The 16,633-nt window shown below is 41.0% G+C and overlaps 2 protein-coding genes and 1 long non-coding RNA gene across 3 annotated transcripts; 2 read left to right on the top strand and 1 right to left on the bottom strand.

The window, feature by feature from the left end:
* Positions 1 to 101: 101 nt before the first annotated feature.
* On the top strand, positions 102 to 2,591 carry LOC129588156 (uncharacterized). Its single transcript, XM_055482279.1, has 7 exons — positions 102 to 485; positions 578 to 708; positions 1,113 to 1,186; positions 1,247 to 1,353; positions 1,700 to 1,920; positions 2,017 to 2,104; positions 2,163 to 2,591. Exons 1-7 carry the CDS (start codon positions 372 to 374, stop codon positions 2,355 to 2,357), a joined length of 930 nt encoding a protein of 309 aa, XP_055338254.1. The 5' UTR covers positions 102 to 371; the 3' UTR covers positions 2,358 to 2,591.
* A 254-nt stretch (positions 2,592 to 2,845) lies between these two features.
* Positions 2,846 to 13,070, top strand: LOC129588054 (brefeldin A-inhibited guanine nucleotide-exchange protein 3-like). The gene is made up of 32 exons (XM_055482078.1): positions 2,846 to 3,019; positions 3,101 to 3,237; positions 3,299 to 3,436; positions 3,567 to 3,635; positions 3,725 to 3,833; positions 3,915 to 3,999; positions 4,083 to 4,202; positions 4,315 to 4,458; positions 4,620 to 4,752; positions 4,811 to 4,893; positions 5,164 to 5,741; positions 6,057 to 6,191; positions 6,288 to 6,470; positions 6,696 to 6,791; positions 6,899 to 7,093; positions 7,154 to 7,364; positions 7,885 to 7,974; positions 8,122 to 8,241; positions 8,358 to 8,565; positions 8,628 to 8,857; positions 8,955 to 9,048; positions 9,118 to 9,205; positions 9,265 to 9,394; positions 9,641 to 9,753; positions 9,952 to 10,194; positions 10,267 to 10,422; positions 10,640 to 10,745; positions 10,846 to 11,074; positions 11,160 to 11,302; positions 11,720 to 11,811; positions 11,996 to 12,726; positions 12,794 to 13,070. Exons 1-32 carry the CDS (start codon positions 2,902 to 2,904, stop codon positions 12,995 to 12,997), a joined length of 5,511 nt encoding a protein of 1,836 aa, XP_055338053.1. The 5' UTR covers positions 2,846 to 2,901; the 3' UTR covers positions 12,998 to 13,070.
* Positions 13,011 to 15,383, bottom strand: LOC129588055 (uncharacterized). The gene is made up of 4 exons (XR_008690436.1): positions 15,268 to 15,383; positions 14,880 to 14,972; positions 13,599 to 13,684; positions 13,011 to 13,450 (listed from the first exon to the last, which is right to left on the bottom strand). It is a non-coding gene; the product is annotated as an uncharacterized LOC129588055 (long non-coding RNA).
* Between the last annotated feature and the right edge of the window lie 1,250 nt (positions 15,384 to 16,633).

The following is a 16,633-nucleotide window of genomic DNA, read 5'->3' as shown; positions in this document are numbered from 1 at the left end:
ATGTATCTACAGTGCGTGGCTGGTTTCGTTACACCGGGGCATCCGATCGCGTCTGCGAAAATGCGAGCCGTATTTCTCGTTCAAAGTGAAGAGTCCTTTGGGAAGTTGCTGTCGCTCGCCGTTTTTCGAAACCTGGTACTTACTTCTGTGCACCCTTTAAAGCGCACATTACGTGTTGTTATCAGTTCCGCATAGCGAACAAATAAATCCAGTGGTCACTTTGTTAGCCGTCAGTAATAATAGTAAATTATTTATAAATTGTTGACAATTGCACATGGTTGTACTTACTTTTTGACTGCAGTGCGTGACTTGAACTTGTAAAACATAATAGTCGAAATTCCAAACTTCAAGATACCGTTGTTGGCCTCGCCATGGATACCCTTATGGATCCTAGTATATCGGCAGCACAAGAGCTTTCTAGTTCTCACAGCGGTCAGGATGCAGCCGAACTTTTGGCGGAAGTCACCGAAAGCCAGTTCACTACGGTATGGAACAGTATATCAGTGCTAAAGTCATACCTGTCACCTGTGCAATTTGCAGCTTTGTTGTGATTGTGTTTTAAAATGTGATTGTGTAGGCACCGATTTGTCTGGTACTATCCGATGATGTGCAGAGGACATTCCAGAATGGCGATCCTTTAATTGTCGGAACATCGATGGAAGACATACAAACATTTTTCCAGAAAGTAATTTCCGAAGCACAAGTGGGGTACGTAAAATTTATGGTGCCTTTAAATCTGTACTTATTATTTATTTATTCAATTTAGCAGTAATTAAAAAAGTAAAAATTTGCTGCGTTTATGGAGTTTCCATGTGAAAATAATTTTCGCAACTATTGATGCAGTCGATGTAATATTACGTAATATTATGTAATATTATCGAATATTATATAATATTATGGAATAAGCGGTCGGTTAAAAGTTTCAAATCTTCCCGGTTTTCGGTAAGATGAGATGCGATCATGCGAGTAGTACATTTAAGTACTGTATTTTTCGATAAACTAGCAGCTCATTTGCGCAGCCAGTCCGCCGTCTATTTTATTGGTATTTTTATATCGAACATGCATGAAAAAAACGTCGCTGTAACGCTGCAAGTTGAGCTGATTTTTTTCAGAATGGAACAGAGCGGTCACAGAGGAATGGGCGGCGATGGCAGCCGATCGCGCACAGCGCGGACCATTGATCCAAGTGCGTTAAGTGTTGCTTCTAGAATTTTTTGAGACATGAACGAATTTCGGGAAATTGCAGACGATTACTCCATCAAGGCCGAACGGTATCCGGTGCCGTACCAGTCTATGGCACGAGCACCGAAATCCAAAAAGAAACAGCCGGCGACGGCAGATGACGAAGAGGATGTAAGAAAAAATCTTTCTGACGAATATTTCTTGGGGTATGCTTTGGTCAGCTGATTGGTTAACGCAGATCAACGGTCCCTACGCACACCATTTAAATTAAATAAAATTCCTTCGTTTAATTGAATGAAATCAAAGTTGAACCACGGTAAACGGAAAGCGGCAGTAACCGAGATGACCACTGTTAAACAGTTTGGACAGCGTAAATTTTCATTCGTAATTCCAAATACATAAATACGTAGTAATCGTATGGTGTTACTGTTACTTTGCATCTTGTAAGCAGATAACAAAAGCTTATGTACTGTCAAGATGTATCTAATTTAAGTAAAGGTCAACATATTCTTTACAGGTAGAGCGGAGCGAAATTCCACTGGATGCTATCCGATTGTACTTACAAGAGAAAAAATATTTTCCTGGATGGAGTGCCAATTCTAAAAGGAATTTACGCAAACGGTGCGAAGATTTTGCGTTAGAAAACGGGAAGCTAATGTACCGCACGAAAAAAGGAAATTTCGTGCACTGTATCGAAGATCGGGCGGAAAGAATGCAATTATTGTGGCAGCAACATTCGTAAGTTGCCATTTTGTTATGTTTCCTACTTCCGAAATTTTTATTCCTGTGTATGTCCCAAAACCATTCAAAAACAAACGTTTCTTTGTGATGCAGCATCGACCATCGTCGTCGAGATCGCCTGTTTCACGCCTTAAAAGATAAATACTACTGGAAGGGAATGCTTTCGGATATCAACACGATGGTAAATAAGAGTTTGCCAAAGTATTAGTATTTTTTTTATAAATGTTTACTTTTTGCAGCTTGCTTCCTGTGAGCACTGTGCACGTGTGAGACTGGAGAAAGAGCAGCTGGACCTGAAGCATAAGGCCGAAATGGCGAATATTCCCGAAAAACCTTTACCGCTAATACCGTTACCGAAACGAACTTCTAAAATTATGCTTGAATCCAAACTATTTGCCAAAGTTGAAGATGAGCCGAGCATCTTGCCGGAATGATGTAGACGACAGAATCTTTCGGTGCTTTCATGATACGCAGTACTGTTGGTCTGTGTGCCGTTGTTGAATGGTACGTCGCATTAATTTGTATGTGCATTGTTACTGTCATCTTGTTTCCTGGTACAGTTGCGGCTGTCGAGGAAGGTGTAGTGTGTATTAACACTGTGTATTACTTATTTCTTAATTTCTAGCTTAAATCAAACGGAAATAAATTTTTATATTTGGTGGTGACATTCGGACAAATTTTTAATAAAATTTGTAATCGTCTCGGATGAGTTCGCGTGTGCGTTAACAATTCTGGACGATGTAAAATTGCCGATCGCAGTGCAGTTGTGCAACAGTAGTATACTGGACGCATGGGTATAAGCGTACATCTTGTCGTTTGCCAAAGCGGCAATCGATCGGTGGGCTGGATTGCAAGAGCGAGCTTCACAATGGTTTCGCTATTGATTTGTGGATACGGTTCCAAATCAGCTAAAGCAATTTGGACAAAATAAGTCTGTAAGATTTTCGTGATTCTTTTATTATCGTTTTTCTTGTCAAAATGGCGGCGAAAACGGATTTATTAGAAGAAATCCTACGTGGTATAGTGAGAGAGGTGAACCAGAAAGGAAACCCGGCGGAAGCGCACTCCGTAAACAAATTGGCGGCTGATATTTTTGGTATGTTAGAATGTTACTATTGCATATGCTCATTTGCAGCTGTTTCGTACAGTATGTGTGTACCTATCCATGAATGTCCAGGATACCTTCAGCCACGCAAAGATTACTTTTCTGGCGAAATCGACTTCGAATGCCTGCAGAGAATCTTCCAGTTTTTGCGTGTCGTGTTCCATACCGAGCAGAAGAAGTTGCAGCATTTGGGAATTGGATGCATGCAGGTATGGATTTTTTTTCCAATGCTTCTGTTTTAAAATTACTCAAAACCTTGTGTGCTTTCAGCGGCTACTAGAAGATGAACGATTTAGTCCCAACAACTTGACCGGTGAAAGCAGGCATTCGTTCCCGGAAATGTTCGTAAATGCGTTGGCTGAACTTTGCCTAGAAGGTTCCGATGACACCGTTGTTGAAATCTTGCGGGTATATGTCTGAAGTTTGAGGCTTTTCTAAATTTGGAATGTATTAATTTAAATTAACGCTAATCTTAAAATTTAGACCGTACTCGGACAGCTTCCAAACTACACGATACTTAATTTTTAACTCAACACAGGTTTCCTTGCAACTGGCTTGCCAGCCGCTGTGGATGCAGGATCCATATGCGCTTATGAAGATCATCATGGTATAAATTATAAATTTATATGCAACGGAACTGAATTTTTCCACGTCATTACGTTGGTTTTATATCCGCACTTACCAATATTTTTGTAGTTTTGTATGCAAGTTTGTGGATTACGTCGGTCAGTCAACGTGAAAACTGCCGCTTCTGCCACCAATGTCCAAGCCGTGACATCGTTCTGCAAAACCGTTTTGAACAATGGTACCGTTTTTTTTGTACGCCAGTGCGTTGTTCACAATTACATTGATACATGATAGATAATAACAGCATAATCATTTGCAGCAAATTCTGCCGTCGATTCTGTGCTGCCTTCGGATTTTCAAACTGTTCTGACATTCTTTGGAGACAATCTGGAAAATCTGCAAAAGTGGGTATTTTGCTTAGCTTGAAATTGCATCAGTTGCAGTACATTGGTCTACCGGAATGTTGGAGCACGGGTTTTTGTTCCAGCTTTTCGGACGATATCAAAGGGATAGAAGTTTTACGTACAACGTTATTATCCATTTACACCATACTGCGACACACATCGAAACCGATACAACATCATCCACAATTTCAGGAATATGTTTGGTGAATGGTACTTTTTTATGCTGTATGAATGGAAAGCCGGAACAGATAGTCGTATTCTAAAGGATATTACAATTTCCTCTAAAATAAGGGTTGTGCTCTTTGCTATACGCAGGCGCAAGATAACTCCAGCATTATGCCATTGGTTGGGAAAACCGGCGGAAATGTATATGCAGTCGATTGCGCGTCATGTTCAGGCCGCTGCTGGATTAACCAATACCAACGACATGGAAATGATCGAGATCAAACTGATTGCTCAGTAAGGGATCAGAAAACATTCGGGATGGTTTAACAGTGAGAACGAAAACACTATTACAAAAAACTCCGTTTTTTTTGCTGAGTAGTGCGATCGTCATCTCGAAATCCCGAGCGATCATTATTGTGTAGCGCAATTTAACTTCATCTTTTCTGCGTACATAGAATTTTTGTACATTTGGCGCGAACGTACAGCCGTACCGATTCCATGCGGTGCGTCCTGGGATCGCTCCTTCAACGAATGGCTTCCGTTGTGTCTGTTCGTCAGCGTTTGTATACTTTAAGTAATTTAATTGAGGCAAGTGGAATGTGACAAGAGAAGAAGAAACCGGTGTTTGCTATGATACATATTTCAGGTGTTGGATTCGCCGCACTTCTTGGCCGAATTAGAAGGACCAAATGATCATGGTTTTATGCCGGACACATGTCTTATTGCCATGTAAGTAAAAAAACTTATCGATATATCAAAAATATTTTTTAGCACTATTGTTCCTACATTTTCACAATTTTGATGTAAATTGAGAAGATAAAATAAAATCCCGAACAAGAACTTCGTTTCCAAGAAAAGAATGAAAAGTTTCAATCAAGAGAAGTAGCAATGTTACTTTTGTTAGCCTGTTCTGAAATGTGAAAGACGGAACAAGTTGCGCAAATTTCTAGACCAAACAGCGCTTAAAATTATTTAAGTGAATACCAGTTGAAATTTCAGAGTATCGGAGACTCTAGCTAAATTAGCTCGAATTAAGCATCACGAGGTGGAAACAGTGTGCACGAAGTTGGCGCTGGCCTTCCTGACCTCTCTGGAGCACCTCATGGAAGGGACTGACCTGGCTGCCGATCAGGTAGCCGGCATCAACAACGCCTTCGCTCGCCTGGGCGACACTTCACCGCCATCAGTGGAACAGTTGGAAGAGCAAGCGGAACGACTGGCTACGCAGTATCAACTGCAAACGGCACAGTCTCTGGAGGAAGCCGGCGCCGGGGATTTGGAGAACGGACGCAGCCGGCTGGAATCGGTGGACAGTATTGACGCCGTGGAAGAGGAAGGTGAGCGACGCGGAATAGTAGAGGCGCAGACATCCCTCGAAGAGAAAACTGAGAAGGCGGAAATACGCTTCGGGTCGGGGCTGGAGACTATATGCCCGCCGCGCACGGAGCACGACGAAATCGACAGTGCGGCTCGTTTTCTCAGCCAGTTGACGGTCAGTGTGCGGGGAATGATTAGCAAGATCAGTACGGTGGAGGTGGACGAGGCCATGCAGCAGTTTGCATCGGATTTTTGTGAAGGTGGGGAGATCTTATTGCACCCGAGTGAAAATTACACATTAATCTATCAATAGCAGTAATTATTTTGATTATCTACACGTAAGAGTACAGAACGTAAAATTATTGTTGCTTTTTTTATACGTGCAGAATATGCAAACGCTTATTAATCTGAGGGACACATGCCTCGTGCACTAGTTTCCGGCTACTTTGGCTGGCCATTTTTCTCTCGTTTATGCTAATGTGGTGTCACGGATTATGGTAGCTTTGTGCCTTACTCAGTTATTTACAAATTACGGATCTTTCTGGTTTTACCGATCTTATTTCCTTTGCTTTTAGATGAAAAAAATTTGTATAATGGAATTCCTTATGTGAACGCCGATGCGGTATATGTGGCGACATATCAAGTCTTGCGGTTTACTGTCAGAGGACGCGATAGCCGGTATTACGGCAGACGTCTGACCAAGAAGTCAGGTAGAGCTTTAGAAATATACAATCGTAAAATGACCTTGTAACTATATTTTTGCTACAGCCCTTCTCTTATTAAGTAATAGATCCGTCGTTCTGCAGATGCTGTTCCGCCAATGCCAGAAAAAGAATTCATCAGCGGCGTGCTGGGATGTGGACTTCTCGTGTACATGTCGCATGCATGGATTCGGGAAGTTCATCAGACTATCCTCGATGTTGATATCTTGTCTGATGCCGGGTACATGTTAAGCGAAAATGAACCGCCCCTGATTCAAACAATACGAGGTTAGGAGTCTGGAGTTGCCTGTTTTAAGGTGTTACAGGGTTTATAACCTATATAAATTAAAAATTATTCCTTTACCTCTCCGGTTTCACTTTCCATGTAGATTTTATTGTCATCAAGGTTTCATACAATTTCGGTTAGATTCCCCCTAGTGAGCGCTGCCGTTTGTAGAAAGTATTAAAAAATCCCAGGCAAATCAAAATTAGTCATTAAATGTGTGCTTTCAGATATCGAAGGCATTGGGAGAGATCACCCTTACCTGGGAGACTGTGTCCGGTTAGAATCCGTAACCCGGAGAAGCCTGAAACCGGAGCGAGATGCTGGTGAGTTTTCATTATTATTTAATGATGATGAACCAAAGAAGTCGTACGAATTTCCTGCCAGCTTTTCTTGTTGGCTCATTTACTAATACCATTTTCATCGTATGCAGGGACAAAGCTGGCGCGTTATCTAGTTGGACGTTGTTGGAAAGGTTTAGAAATGAGTCTGCAAAGTGTATTTTTGGATTTGTTTTCCCGCACGAAGTTATTGTCGATTAAAAAAGAGCTAACGGAAGATGTTTTACAACTGATGTGCTCCGCACTGGGCGGTCTGCAGCGGTACGCTGACCTTTGTGCGCGACTGCGTAAGTTCCTTCCTTCATTTTTTCAATGCTTACTTCCCGTAAACCTGTTCTTTCACACAGATTTGTTCGATTTATGCAGCAGTGCCTACGCACTGTTAGCGCGGGTGTGCTGTTCCAGTTTGTATCCTTCCCCGTCATTAAACACCGCGGTAACGCCGAACCCGTTGCTTCTGCGCCTTCATCCCTGGAGCGTGTTAAGTATTGATGTTGTACTTCGAAGGAGCCTGGAGATGGGTAGCCATAATCCGGAATGTTGGAAAGCTTTTTTTACGTTAGTCATTTTAAGAGCACTATAACTGTGCATATAGTATCTTTTTACGAAATTTTTAGCTTTGTGCGCCTTAATGCATAAAGGTGCATACAGGATTGGAAAAGCATAAAATGCACATTTAAGCTTTCGAATAAGGGACTTAGGTAAAAGCGGTTTTCCTGCTTTTAAGAACTTTATGTTAAAATAGGCTTAGCATGGCAAAATACGCGCATAAGACAAGAGAATATCAAGAGCATACAACGCGTTTCCACAGACCGATCTTATTAGGCGCTTGCAGTGCCATACGTGATTATATTACTTAAGTTTTTAGCATCTTTGCACAAAATGAAATTCAAATACAGTCCTAAATTAAAACAGTGGCTTTACTACGCTCGCTGGGGACTACATTTAGGGTCGCAAATATACACCCATGTCCTGTCCATATTATGTGGAGTTATAGAAAATGATATACGTATTTTATCAGAATTTGATATTTATAAAATTGTTAATAATCGTTGCTTTATTTTTCAAATTATTGCAGATGTTATTTATACCTGCATCGACTGGAGACGAAATACCTTATGAGCTCCAAGTCGGCGAGTTTGACGAAGCGAGAGCTCCAGGACTGCAGGTAAGAGTACCTGTGCAACTGACGATGGATATTCGACATTCGTAGAACGCCAATTGTACCAGAGCTTTAGTTAAAGAAAAAATAATGGACTGTTTTGTGGCATCTGCGTTTGCGGCAGTACGACCTACTCTGAAATTTGTATTCCAGCTCCACGGTGGCCGATATCACAACGCGATATATGGGGTCGGCAGAAACTAAACCCAGTGAAGCTTTGGATGTTGATCACTCTTACATGGCGCTCGGTGCTTTGTTAAATTCCCTGGACCAGTTAGTAACTTTACCTTTCTTTATATACACTTGTAACCACTTATGCCTGTCTAGGATTTTCCTTCACTTTATTTTTATCCTAACATATGCGCATGTATAACCCCAAGATTTTATAGATGTTTTGTGGAGGCGACGCAGAAGCTGAATTTGACCAACCTATGCAACTTCATTCGAACTCTTGGCGGTGTACTTCTGCGCGTGGATACTGAGCGCATAATGTTGATGGAAAGGCTGACAAATGTGGTCATACTATCATCGAAATGTGGCCGTCCACTTTTACATGTGATGATTGTGTGGGCGACGGCTATTCCCTTTTTGTATCAGGTAATAACATGCAAACGATGATCTTTTGACTTTTTGAGACGTTTAAGTAACCGATTGCTTAGACTGCCGCCAGTCGTACCCCGGTTGTATCGGAAAAAGCCGTTTCAAATATTCATGCACTGGTCGCCGCGCTGACATCTTCCGTAACGGAAAACCAGCACTTTCACTTTAATGAACTTCAGTTGAAACCGTATGAAAGTTTAGTATGCACGCAAGTGTGCAGCACTGAACTTCAAGAGCTAATCGTTTATTCTTTGTGCAATCTTGTGGAAACTTCCAAATCTGATATAAAGTGAGTTTTAAATCCCTCATTCAGTAGCTCGCCAAATTAAATTTGATGGAACTACATGTTTGGTGGAATTTCGGTTAATTTTTTTGTTGCTTTCCAGATCTGGTTGGAAAAGTTTATTTTGCACACTACGCGGTATTCAGATTGACTCCAAAAGCGGCAGTTTATTGCAAGCCGTAAGCGACGTGTACGAGGTTTGTATATAATTATAGCCGTTGAACTGCAGTCAATCTGGACCACTGCGTTCAACGTTATTTTTGTAGGCATATCTAAACAGTGACAGCATCCGCATTTACACGACTTCTTTATGGGAATGCATCCAGAGCTTGTTGAAACTTTACCGCACCGCTTGTACGAAGATATTGTTCTTGAACCATGAAGTGACCTTTGTGAGATTTATTTTTTTACAGTGGATTCTACCACTTCGGATTCTTTACCGCTTTTGGGACAAAATGCTCTGAAGTACATCGGCCATTCCATGCAGCTCATGTTTTCTTTGCATCTTATGAGTGATTTTCCTGGACTCGTCGAAGCAGCCCGGTATGTGTGCTCGGTTCGCTTTCATAATAATTTCATTAAAATTAATGATTTTTCATGAGATGTATACATTAGCAAGAGCCAAGAGGTGAAGTAAATGCACTTTATACAGTATCTTGAGCAATACTGATAATAAGGTTGTGGTTATTTGCAAAACTTAACCTGTTGATAGATTACTTCCATAATGTTTTTTATAATTAGAAACCACTTTCAGGACAATACTTGTTATGGCATTTGTTATTTTTACAGAATTCGTGCAATGTTGGCGCCAGTCCAAGAAATTGATTTTGTGCTTGCCATAGCGTCAACTACGGAAATGCTGGAAGAACATCTTCTGGAACAGATATACGTATGGATTCCAGGTGTGTTCGGAAGAAATAAAAAGCCATTACAAATCTTTGCCAATACATGCTTAATCCTTTCAAACCCCCACTTCCCACAATAAATACACAAATACCCAACTGAACTCGTTAACGCTTCGACCATGAAGATCTTGTTCTCTTCCATGCATCCTTGGTTGTAATAATATACAGTATCAAGCTTGTGTGGTTTTTTTCCAGGGGAAGAAACTCGTTCGGAAATTCGGACAAAATTTTTTACGCAGAAACGTTCGTCCAGTGTTGACGTGGAAGCCGTGATGGAGTCCATGTGGCAATGGAACGGCAAAAAGGGAATTTTAATGGCCGTCCATATTGTGGTGGATGGTCTGATTAACGGATTGAGTACTTCATGGAGTGCAGTAAATTCATACGCTGTCGAAACTATCATAGAAGTCCTGCGCAATGGTGCCCGGCAAAAGCAGTGTAAATGCAATGCCTATGTTTGCAGAAGCAAGTGCATTAAAATTGAAACTAATACAGTACTGCATCATGCAGATACGAATTTCTGTTTGCTGATAATATCAACTTCCCTTGTGCCGGTTATGCAAAAGATGCTACGAAGGAAAAACTCTCGTCACGATGGCCCATTCCAGCAACTGATTGGCCTGCTGACGGAACTTGTTGCAGATATCTTTGCCGCCAGCGCGGAAGGTACTGTACTGTTGTTTGCTACTTAATATTGCTAATTTATAGCGTATCATCGTTTGAAGTACCTAGCCGCATTTTTGCGTAACTTAAAACCAGCGGTAATTTGGATTGTTTTCAGGTAGATAACTGGAAAATATTAGTTTGCGAAATTGCGATATTACATGATCACAGAACAAAAAAGCCCATACTGGCCCATACTTACAACTTGTGACCTTTCTAGACCTTGCCAATGCGGAATATCATTTGGATGTCATTTTTCATTTCCTGGCCGAATGCTTATCCTGTTCCCATGAGGCTACTGTTAAACTCGGATCGTCATGTGTTAGGCAAGCCCAAAATTAATCCCCAACACTCTTTTTCACGCACATTTTGTGGTATTAAAGGATACTGGAAATGGATAGAAAAGCATAAGTTTTATGCTTTTAGACATCTGGTGACCAGGATGGCAGATCTTCCTACGACAGTTTGCCGGGAAAGCATGGTCCGAAATCTGCTAAAGGTGGTTCACGTAGCCTTCGTTCCTTTGCAAGACTTGATGTCTTGCTACAGTTATCACTCCAAAAGTATCTACGGCGACACGGCGCATATTAAAATCGCCGTAACCAATGATAGTTCGTTTATGGAAATGCAAAAGATGCGACAAAATGCATATCAGGTAATTTTATCGTAATCCTAATGTTGCTTTGTTTAGTAGCCAGTACTAGTCATGCGGCATGTAATCATGTTGATTGTTAATTTAGATCTTCCTAACGGAACCCCAGCGCAAAAATGAGTTGAATGCCGCCATAAATCCAGACACGAGCGCGGCGGGCAAATCATTTGCATTTTTGGTTTATCCATCCGAACTGGACTATCATGTCAGCTCCAATTTATTTTTGAAGCGGTAAGCAGACTCGTGAACAGTACTATCCTATCTCGTATTCTCTTATGACAGTTTTTATGCACATACACTTTTGCTGAGGCTGTCATTTGCTTTCCTCTCCTCTTTCGATCTTGTCGTTATTTACTAAGGATTCCCTTAAATACTGTCGAAATTTTTCGGATAAATTTTAGGCATAGGTATTTTGGTGGACAAAAGATTGCAGGATATCCGTTTGGGAGTTAACGCAGGAAAAGGATAGAAACCTTGTGTGAATCAGTATTAATTTTATTCTAAAGAGGACAGAAACGGTTGGCAGACAACCACATACAATCTAAACAAATCATAAGTAAAGAGTGATACATTAGCCAAAAAAGGGCACTTCTTGCTTTGCCGGAAATGCCTCAGCATTGCACATTAATTTTGTCTGTCGTTTTTCAGAATCCCGGTGGATGTGCTGGTCAACAGTTTAATGTGTGCATTCCAGACGCTGAACGTGCTTCAGTACTTGTTGAATTCCCACACCGAACCATGTGAGTTTTCGCATTTGCGATTTCGTTAATCAATACAGCTTACATGCGTTGCAACAGTCATCTTTGTCACACCTCAGTCGTCAGAGATTGTTCGATACTTGTAATCGTTATTTGTTTACTAGCTAGCTTTAAAGTCCCACATTTTCAGTGTTACTTAACCTCTTTTTTTATTATGCGGTTTTAGCACGCATAAAGTATCTTGGAAGTTATGAACGCCTCATGTTGTTGTGTATAATTCGTCACATTTACACGCTGGCTTGCGATTTCGACAATCTGTCCGGATTAAAATTTCTTATAAAACGCGTCTTCTCCAGCCCATACGCCATCAATTTATGCCAGTTGGTGGAAACGAGCGGAAATCTTCACACTACGGAGCTAATAAATATCCTTCTTCTGCAGCGCAAATCATCCAGCGGTGTTGCTCTGTTCTCCGATTGTCCGGTTCTTAAACTGGAAGACGACATGATGTCTATGGAAGCGATGACCTTTTTTGAGCAATATTACATAAAGTGGGCCGAACATCTGGTGCAGGAATATCTGGCTACAGTTAGTAACAACGACAGAATCATAAGGCGGTGCGCTGCCTCTAAAGCGGAGACAACTCCGACTTCCATCCCCGAGCGCCTACAGGAAACAGAAAAATCTGAAGGATCGCCAGGACTGGTTGAAGTGACTCTTAGCGGTACGACCGCAGGCGGTTCCGCGCCAGAGATTACCGGTGTCGAAACGCGGAAACGGGTAATTTTGGAAATTGTTGAGACGATTCACAGGGAGATGAAAACTATCAGCGAACGCCCTTTGAATAGTGCCGATTCCGGTGAAGTTTCACGTAAAAATCCCTTTCGTGAATCGGTGACTTCCCCTCTGGAACTGCCCAGTGATGTGGCGGTAGAACTGCAAACTGCGATTGAAGAGGTATTTCTCAAATTTAGTCTACATCACAGGAAGTCGAAAAATATCGCCTTATCGCTGTTTATTTTAGGATGTGGCTATAACAATTTTGGCTAAAAGGCGGTTGATTTATACTGTTTTCGAGATAGCTTCCCTACCGGACAGCGAACGGGTATTGCTGGCTGTGGCGGTGTTGCGGTTGTGCAAAATACTGCTGGAGTACAACTGCAGCCCGGACGATGAAATGTTGGGCACAATTCAGAAATTTTTAATGTGGATTAAGAGCCGATTCTAAAATAACGCCCCGATTTGTTTTATTACGAATCATCGATTCATGACCAACGTCAGCGCAGTACAGTGAAATTAAAGAGTCAAATTAAGAAAAATTGACAGGAACCAAACATACAGTGCCCTTCTGGCAATTTTTTTACGTTCGATAATAAATCCATCAGCAGCAAAAACACATCAAAGCGAGCAAGTACCAAATAATAAAAGCCAAACGAACCGAAGGAATTAATAAAATGTGTAACCAAAATTTACAGCAGAGATTCATTCATGAATACTGCTCCATAGGCCATACTACCAGTGTGTACACCGTTCTTGGACAACCGGATAATCTCAGTGGCCAGGGGACGGAGCTTGGTTCTCCACATCGTCCGCCACGATCAGCGCTCCTGATGCTAAAGCGTGCAGAATGGCACTTCCGGGACAGGATTTACTGGTGCGGACGTGCCGTGATAGGCACCTTCTATAATCAGCACAATGTAAAACTCATTTAACAAAATTTGGTAGTTCAAAGCGAATATATAGCAAGTAATAATAACTATTAATAAGTATTTTACATAATATCGCTATTTATTTTTTCGTTTGCGTTGTTTGTTAAAGAAAATACTTACTTTAACAGGATTTTTCCGCAGAACTCGCATGACACGCGGTTTTACGCAAATGCGCTTCCTTATAATGACGTTTTGCGTCGTCAGCCCTGAAACAACATATATATACCGGTTATATTCCTTTTCCCAAAGTATTTAGGTATAATTACAGTGCTTAATTAATTCCTTACAAAACAAGGCGCATTAGCATGCTTAATCGCTTACATTAACTGTCACTTGGGGAAGATATTAGCGGTGCCCGGCAATGCAGTAGGCTACCGCTTTTAGAATTGTTAATATTTATTGTAAGCCGTGGAGCGGTGGACGTAAACGAATTAGTTACGGTAAGAGTTATTGGTTATTTTATATTGTGCAAGTAGCAATTTTTAACTTGAGATGAGTGACTGCGAGTTTCCGCTTCCGTGACAGCCTCCAAATCCACCCTTTTCGAAACAATTCCCAAAGAAATCAATATAATAAAGTGGCGGCTTGACTTATTTTTTTTTATGTTGCAAACATTGCTCTTTCAAATGAAACTAATGGTAAGACAACGTCAAGTTGTCAACAAGGTATTAGCCGGAAGGAGCGCGCAGCATGTTATATCAGACCACCATTTTACTCAGCCACCCGGTAACTACACAAATCAATTTATAAATTACTGCATACTGAAAATTACTGCATGCTCCATACTTAAAATTTTTGTTTTGAGAAATTGCAATGCTACTTCAGCTTCCGCAGACTTTTAAGAAATACTGTATATGCTGTACGTCTATTGTGTGAATTCAGTCTGCTAACGTATTGTACTGGTCACTACTGCTGATCTGAATAACCTGATGCCGCACTTTTCTTTGTACTAGTGCCTCTACCCAATCTGAAATACCCTTATGAACTGCCAAATTCTAATCTATGTCCTTAATGGCTTGTTAATTAGTGAATTTTCAGCGGCAGCCTTTGCAGGTACAAGCAGATGCTGACAGTCGCAATTCACCACACGTGCAGCTCGTATGTAGCAATGTGTATCATCCAGCTAGGCTACACTTACAACGGATAGAAAATTTTTGTTCTGAGAGATTGCTTGAAAAGTCGGGCCGGTCATTTGATGCAGCACTTGCTCCGTTTAATCGACTATTTAAAAATTTGTATCCGCCGCTCTATTATAAGTTCGCTATGGTCTTTTTACCTTTTGATACAACATCCTTAATAGTTGGTATGGATAAGTACTGCAGTATTACAGATCGGCATTTTTAACCAAATTATCATACTAAGGTTAACTTAAACGCGAGGCACAAATTCGCGCTGTCTAACCTGTTAAATGTCATGTTGCAGCTTTCCATCTTGCAGGGCATGCGTTCCATGTTTGTAAAAGTAGGTGGCGCCATGGTATGCCGGATTGTATATCTGCAAGCGTGCTTACTGGTTAGGTTCAAATTAAGATGGGTAGCGATGGGTACGCGATAGGCAAGTTACCGGCTACGAAGCATCAGCTTTACCAACATGAAGACAATCGTGCATGTAATCGTATTTTACTACTAGCTGGTTTTTAATTTAGCGCAACATATAGTGTAACACCATAGTCGAAAGTTTGATACTTCTATACTTTTGGCGAATCGCTACATAAAATCGCTAACGTATTCTCACAGATCAATAAAATATTTAACAGAGAAGTTTTATGCGTTCAAGTTTTTTTACTTACCTGCTGTTGGTAGTCCTTGTATAACGGCTAAATCATAAATCCGAAAACAGATTGGGGTGCTCGTAGAGGGTATCACGTACTACTGAATGGGTGCAACTTTTATTAATACGAACGTTACCCATTACCCAATGGGTAGCAGGGTTTTGACCTCTATCATATTTTAACAGAAGGTGGTTGATTTGGCAAGTTTTTCTAAAATAACTGTTTCGAAGAAAGTTTTGCCTTGCTTTTTGTCAGCTCTGCATATTGTATGCATTTTTTGCGCCATAATCAAGTTCTAGATCTTCCATTTGTCAGTTGCCATTGAACTGGTATAGTAGTGAAGAACACGAGTAAGACCTGCAAGAAACTACATAACATCAACTTCCTACGTCGCAGCTGTGTGTAGTCGCTTTGTGCACAGGACTGACCAGGTCAGTTCCGTTATTATTTATTCATCGTGGAGCAGGTAGCCCATTTCCGGCTAGGGTGACGTACTAGCTGGGGTTTTAAACCTGGCCAAACAGTAAAATCTAAAAGTACGAGTACAGATAGACAGAAAAAGACCCTTTAAACAAAACTGACACGGTTCAAAGCTTGCTTAAAAGCACCAATAGTAAGAATATCGAACAGATCAGAAAAATTAGAATCAACCAAAAATGTCCACAATTTATTAACCTTCCAAGCAAAGGTGTCTCAGACGCCAACTTTCTTCTTCGCTTCCGCTTGATCAGGGTGCGGTTTCTATTCCGAAGGTTGTACGGCTCGATACGGTCTTCAAATTCCACCATCTCTGTAATGTACTGCGGCACGTGGAATTTTTCCGGATTCTTGATCCAGTATAGGTACTTATTGTTACAATCGCATTTACAATTATTAGAAGTACCGTACTACGTATAAATACATACATATAGATATTATATAAGTTGTGTGGTGGTAAAGTTTAATTATCTATTACCCGGACTGTTTGACGCGCTGTGTGCGTGCAGTCGGTTTAGCCGTTGTCTTTGGTTAACCATAAGTATTTCAGCCGGACTGCCGGCTGTTTAATTAAGTATCTGTCCGGTTATATAAGATAATAATTACTATTATTATTATTATTACTGCGGCACAACAGCAGACAACCACAAAGGACTTCACGTCTGGTCGAACTTCAAGTCTGGTAAAATTCCGTAAAGGATTCCAAACTGAGAAAGTCTTCTGTGTCTTTCTGGACAAAGGCTATTTCCTTTACTCTGTCTGTAGTTCTGCTGTATCACGCAGTGACGCAGGTGATGATAATGGTCTTGCGGTTTTGTATACCGCTGCAGCCTGTAGATGTCCTTGTTCGTGGGGCATCAGTTTACAGATTTGTGAGCTGTCTTTCGCAGAAATTTTACTTGACATA

Source organism: Paramacrobiotus metropolitanus, unplaced genomic scaffold (genome assembly GCF_019649055.1).
Source record: "Paramacrobiotus metropolitanus isolate TYO unplaced genomic scaffold, Prichtersi_v1.0 Parri_scaffold0000028, whole genome shotgun sequence".
Lineage (NCBI taxonomy): Eukaryota > Metazoa > Tardigrada > Eutardigrada > Parachela > Macrobiotidae > Paramacrobiotus > Paramacrobiotus metropolitanus.
The sequence above is the reverse complement of the archived record's forward strand: the minus strand, read 5'-3'. Positions and strand labels throughout refer to the sequence as shown.

Bases quoted from the DNA above. Each gene is read 5' to 3' on its own strand.
- LOC129588156 (XM_055482279.1), top strand. From the start codon at position 372: ATGGATACCCTTATGGATCCTAGTATATCGGCAGCACAAGAGCTTTCT. The intron at 1,187-1,246 runs GTGCGTTAAGTG...GGGAAATTGCAG, and splicing joins AGCGCGGACCATTGATCCAA to ACGATTACTCCATCAAGGCC. The intron at 1,354-1,699 runs GTAAGAAAAAAT...TATTCTTTACAG, and splicing joins CGGCAGATGACGAAGAGGAT to GTAGAGCGGAGCGAAATTCC.
- LOC129588054 (XM_055482078.1), top strand. From the start codon at position 2,902: ATGGCGGCGAAAACGGATTTATTAGAAGAAATCCTACGTGGTATAGTG. The intron at 3,020-3,100 runs GTATGTTAGAAT...ATGAATGTCCAG, and splicing joins ATTGGCGGCTGATATTTTTG to GATACCTTCAGCCACGCAAA. The intron at 6,192-6,287 runs GTAGAGCTTTAG...GTCGTTCTGCAG, and splicing joins ACGTCTGACCAAGAAGTCAG to ATGCTGTTCCGCCAATGCCA.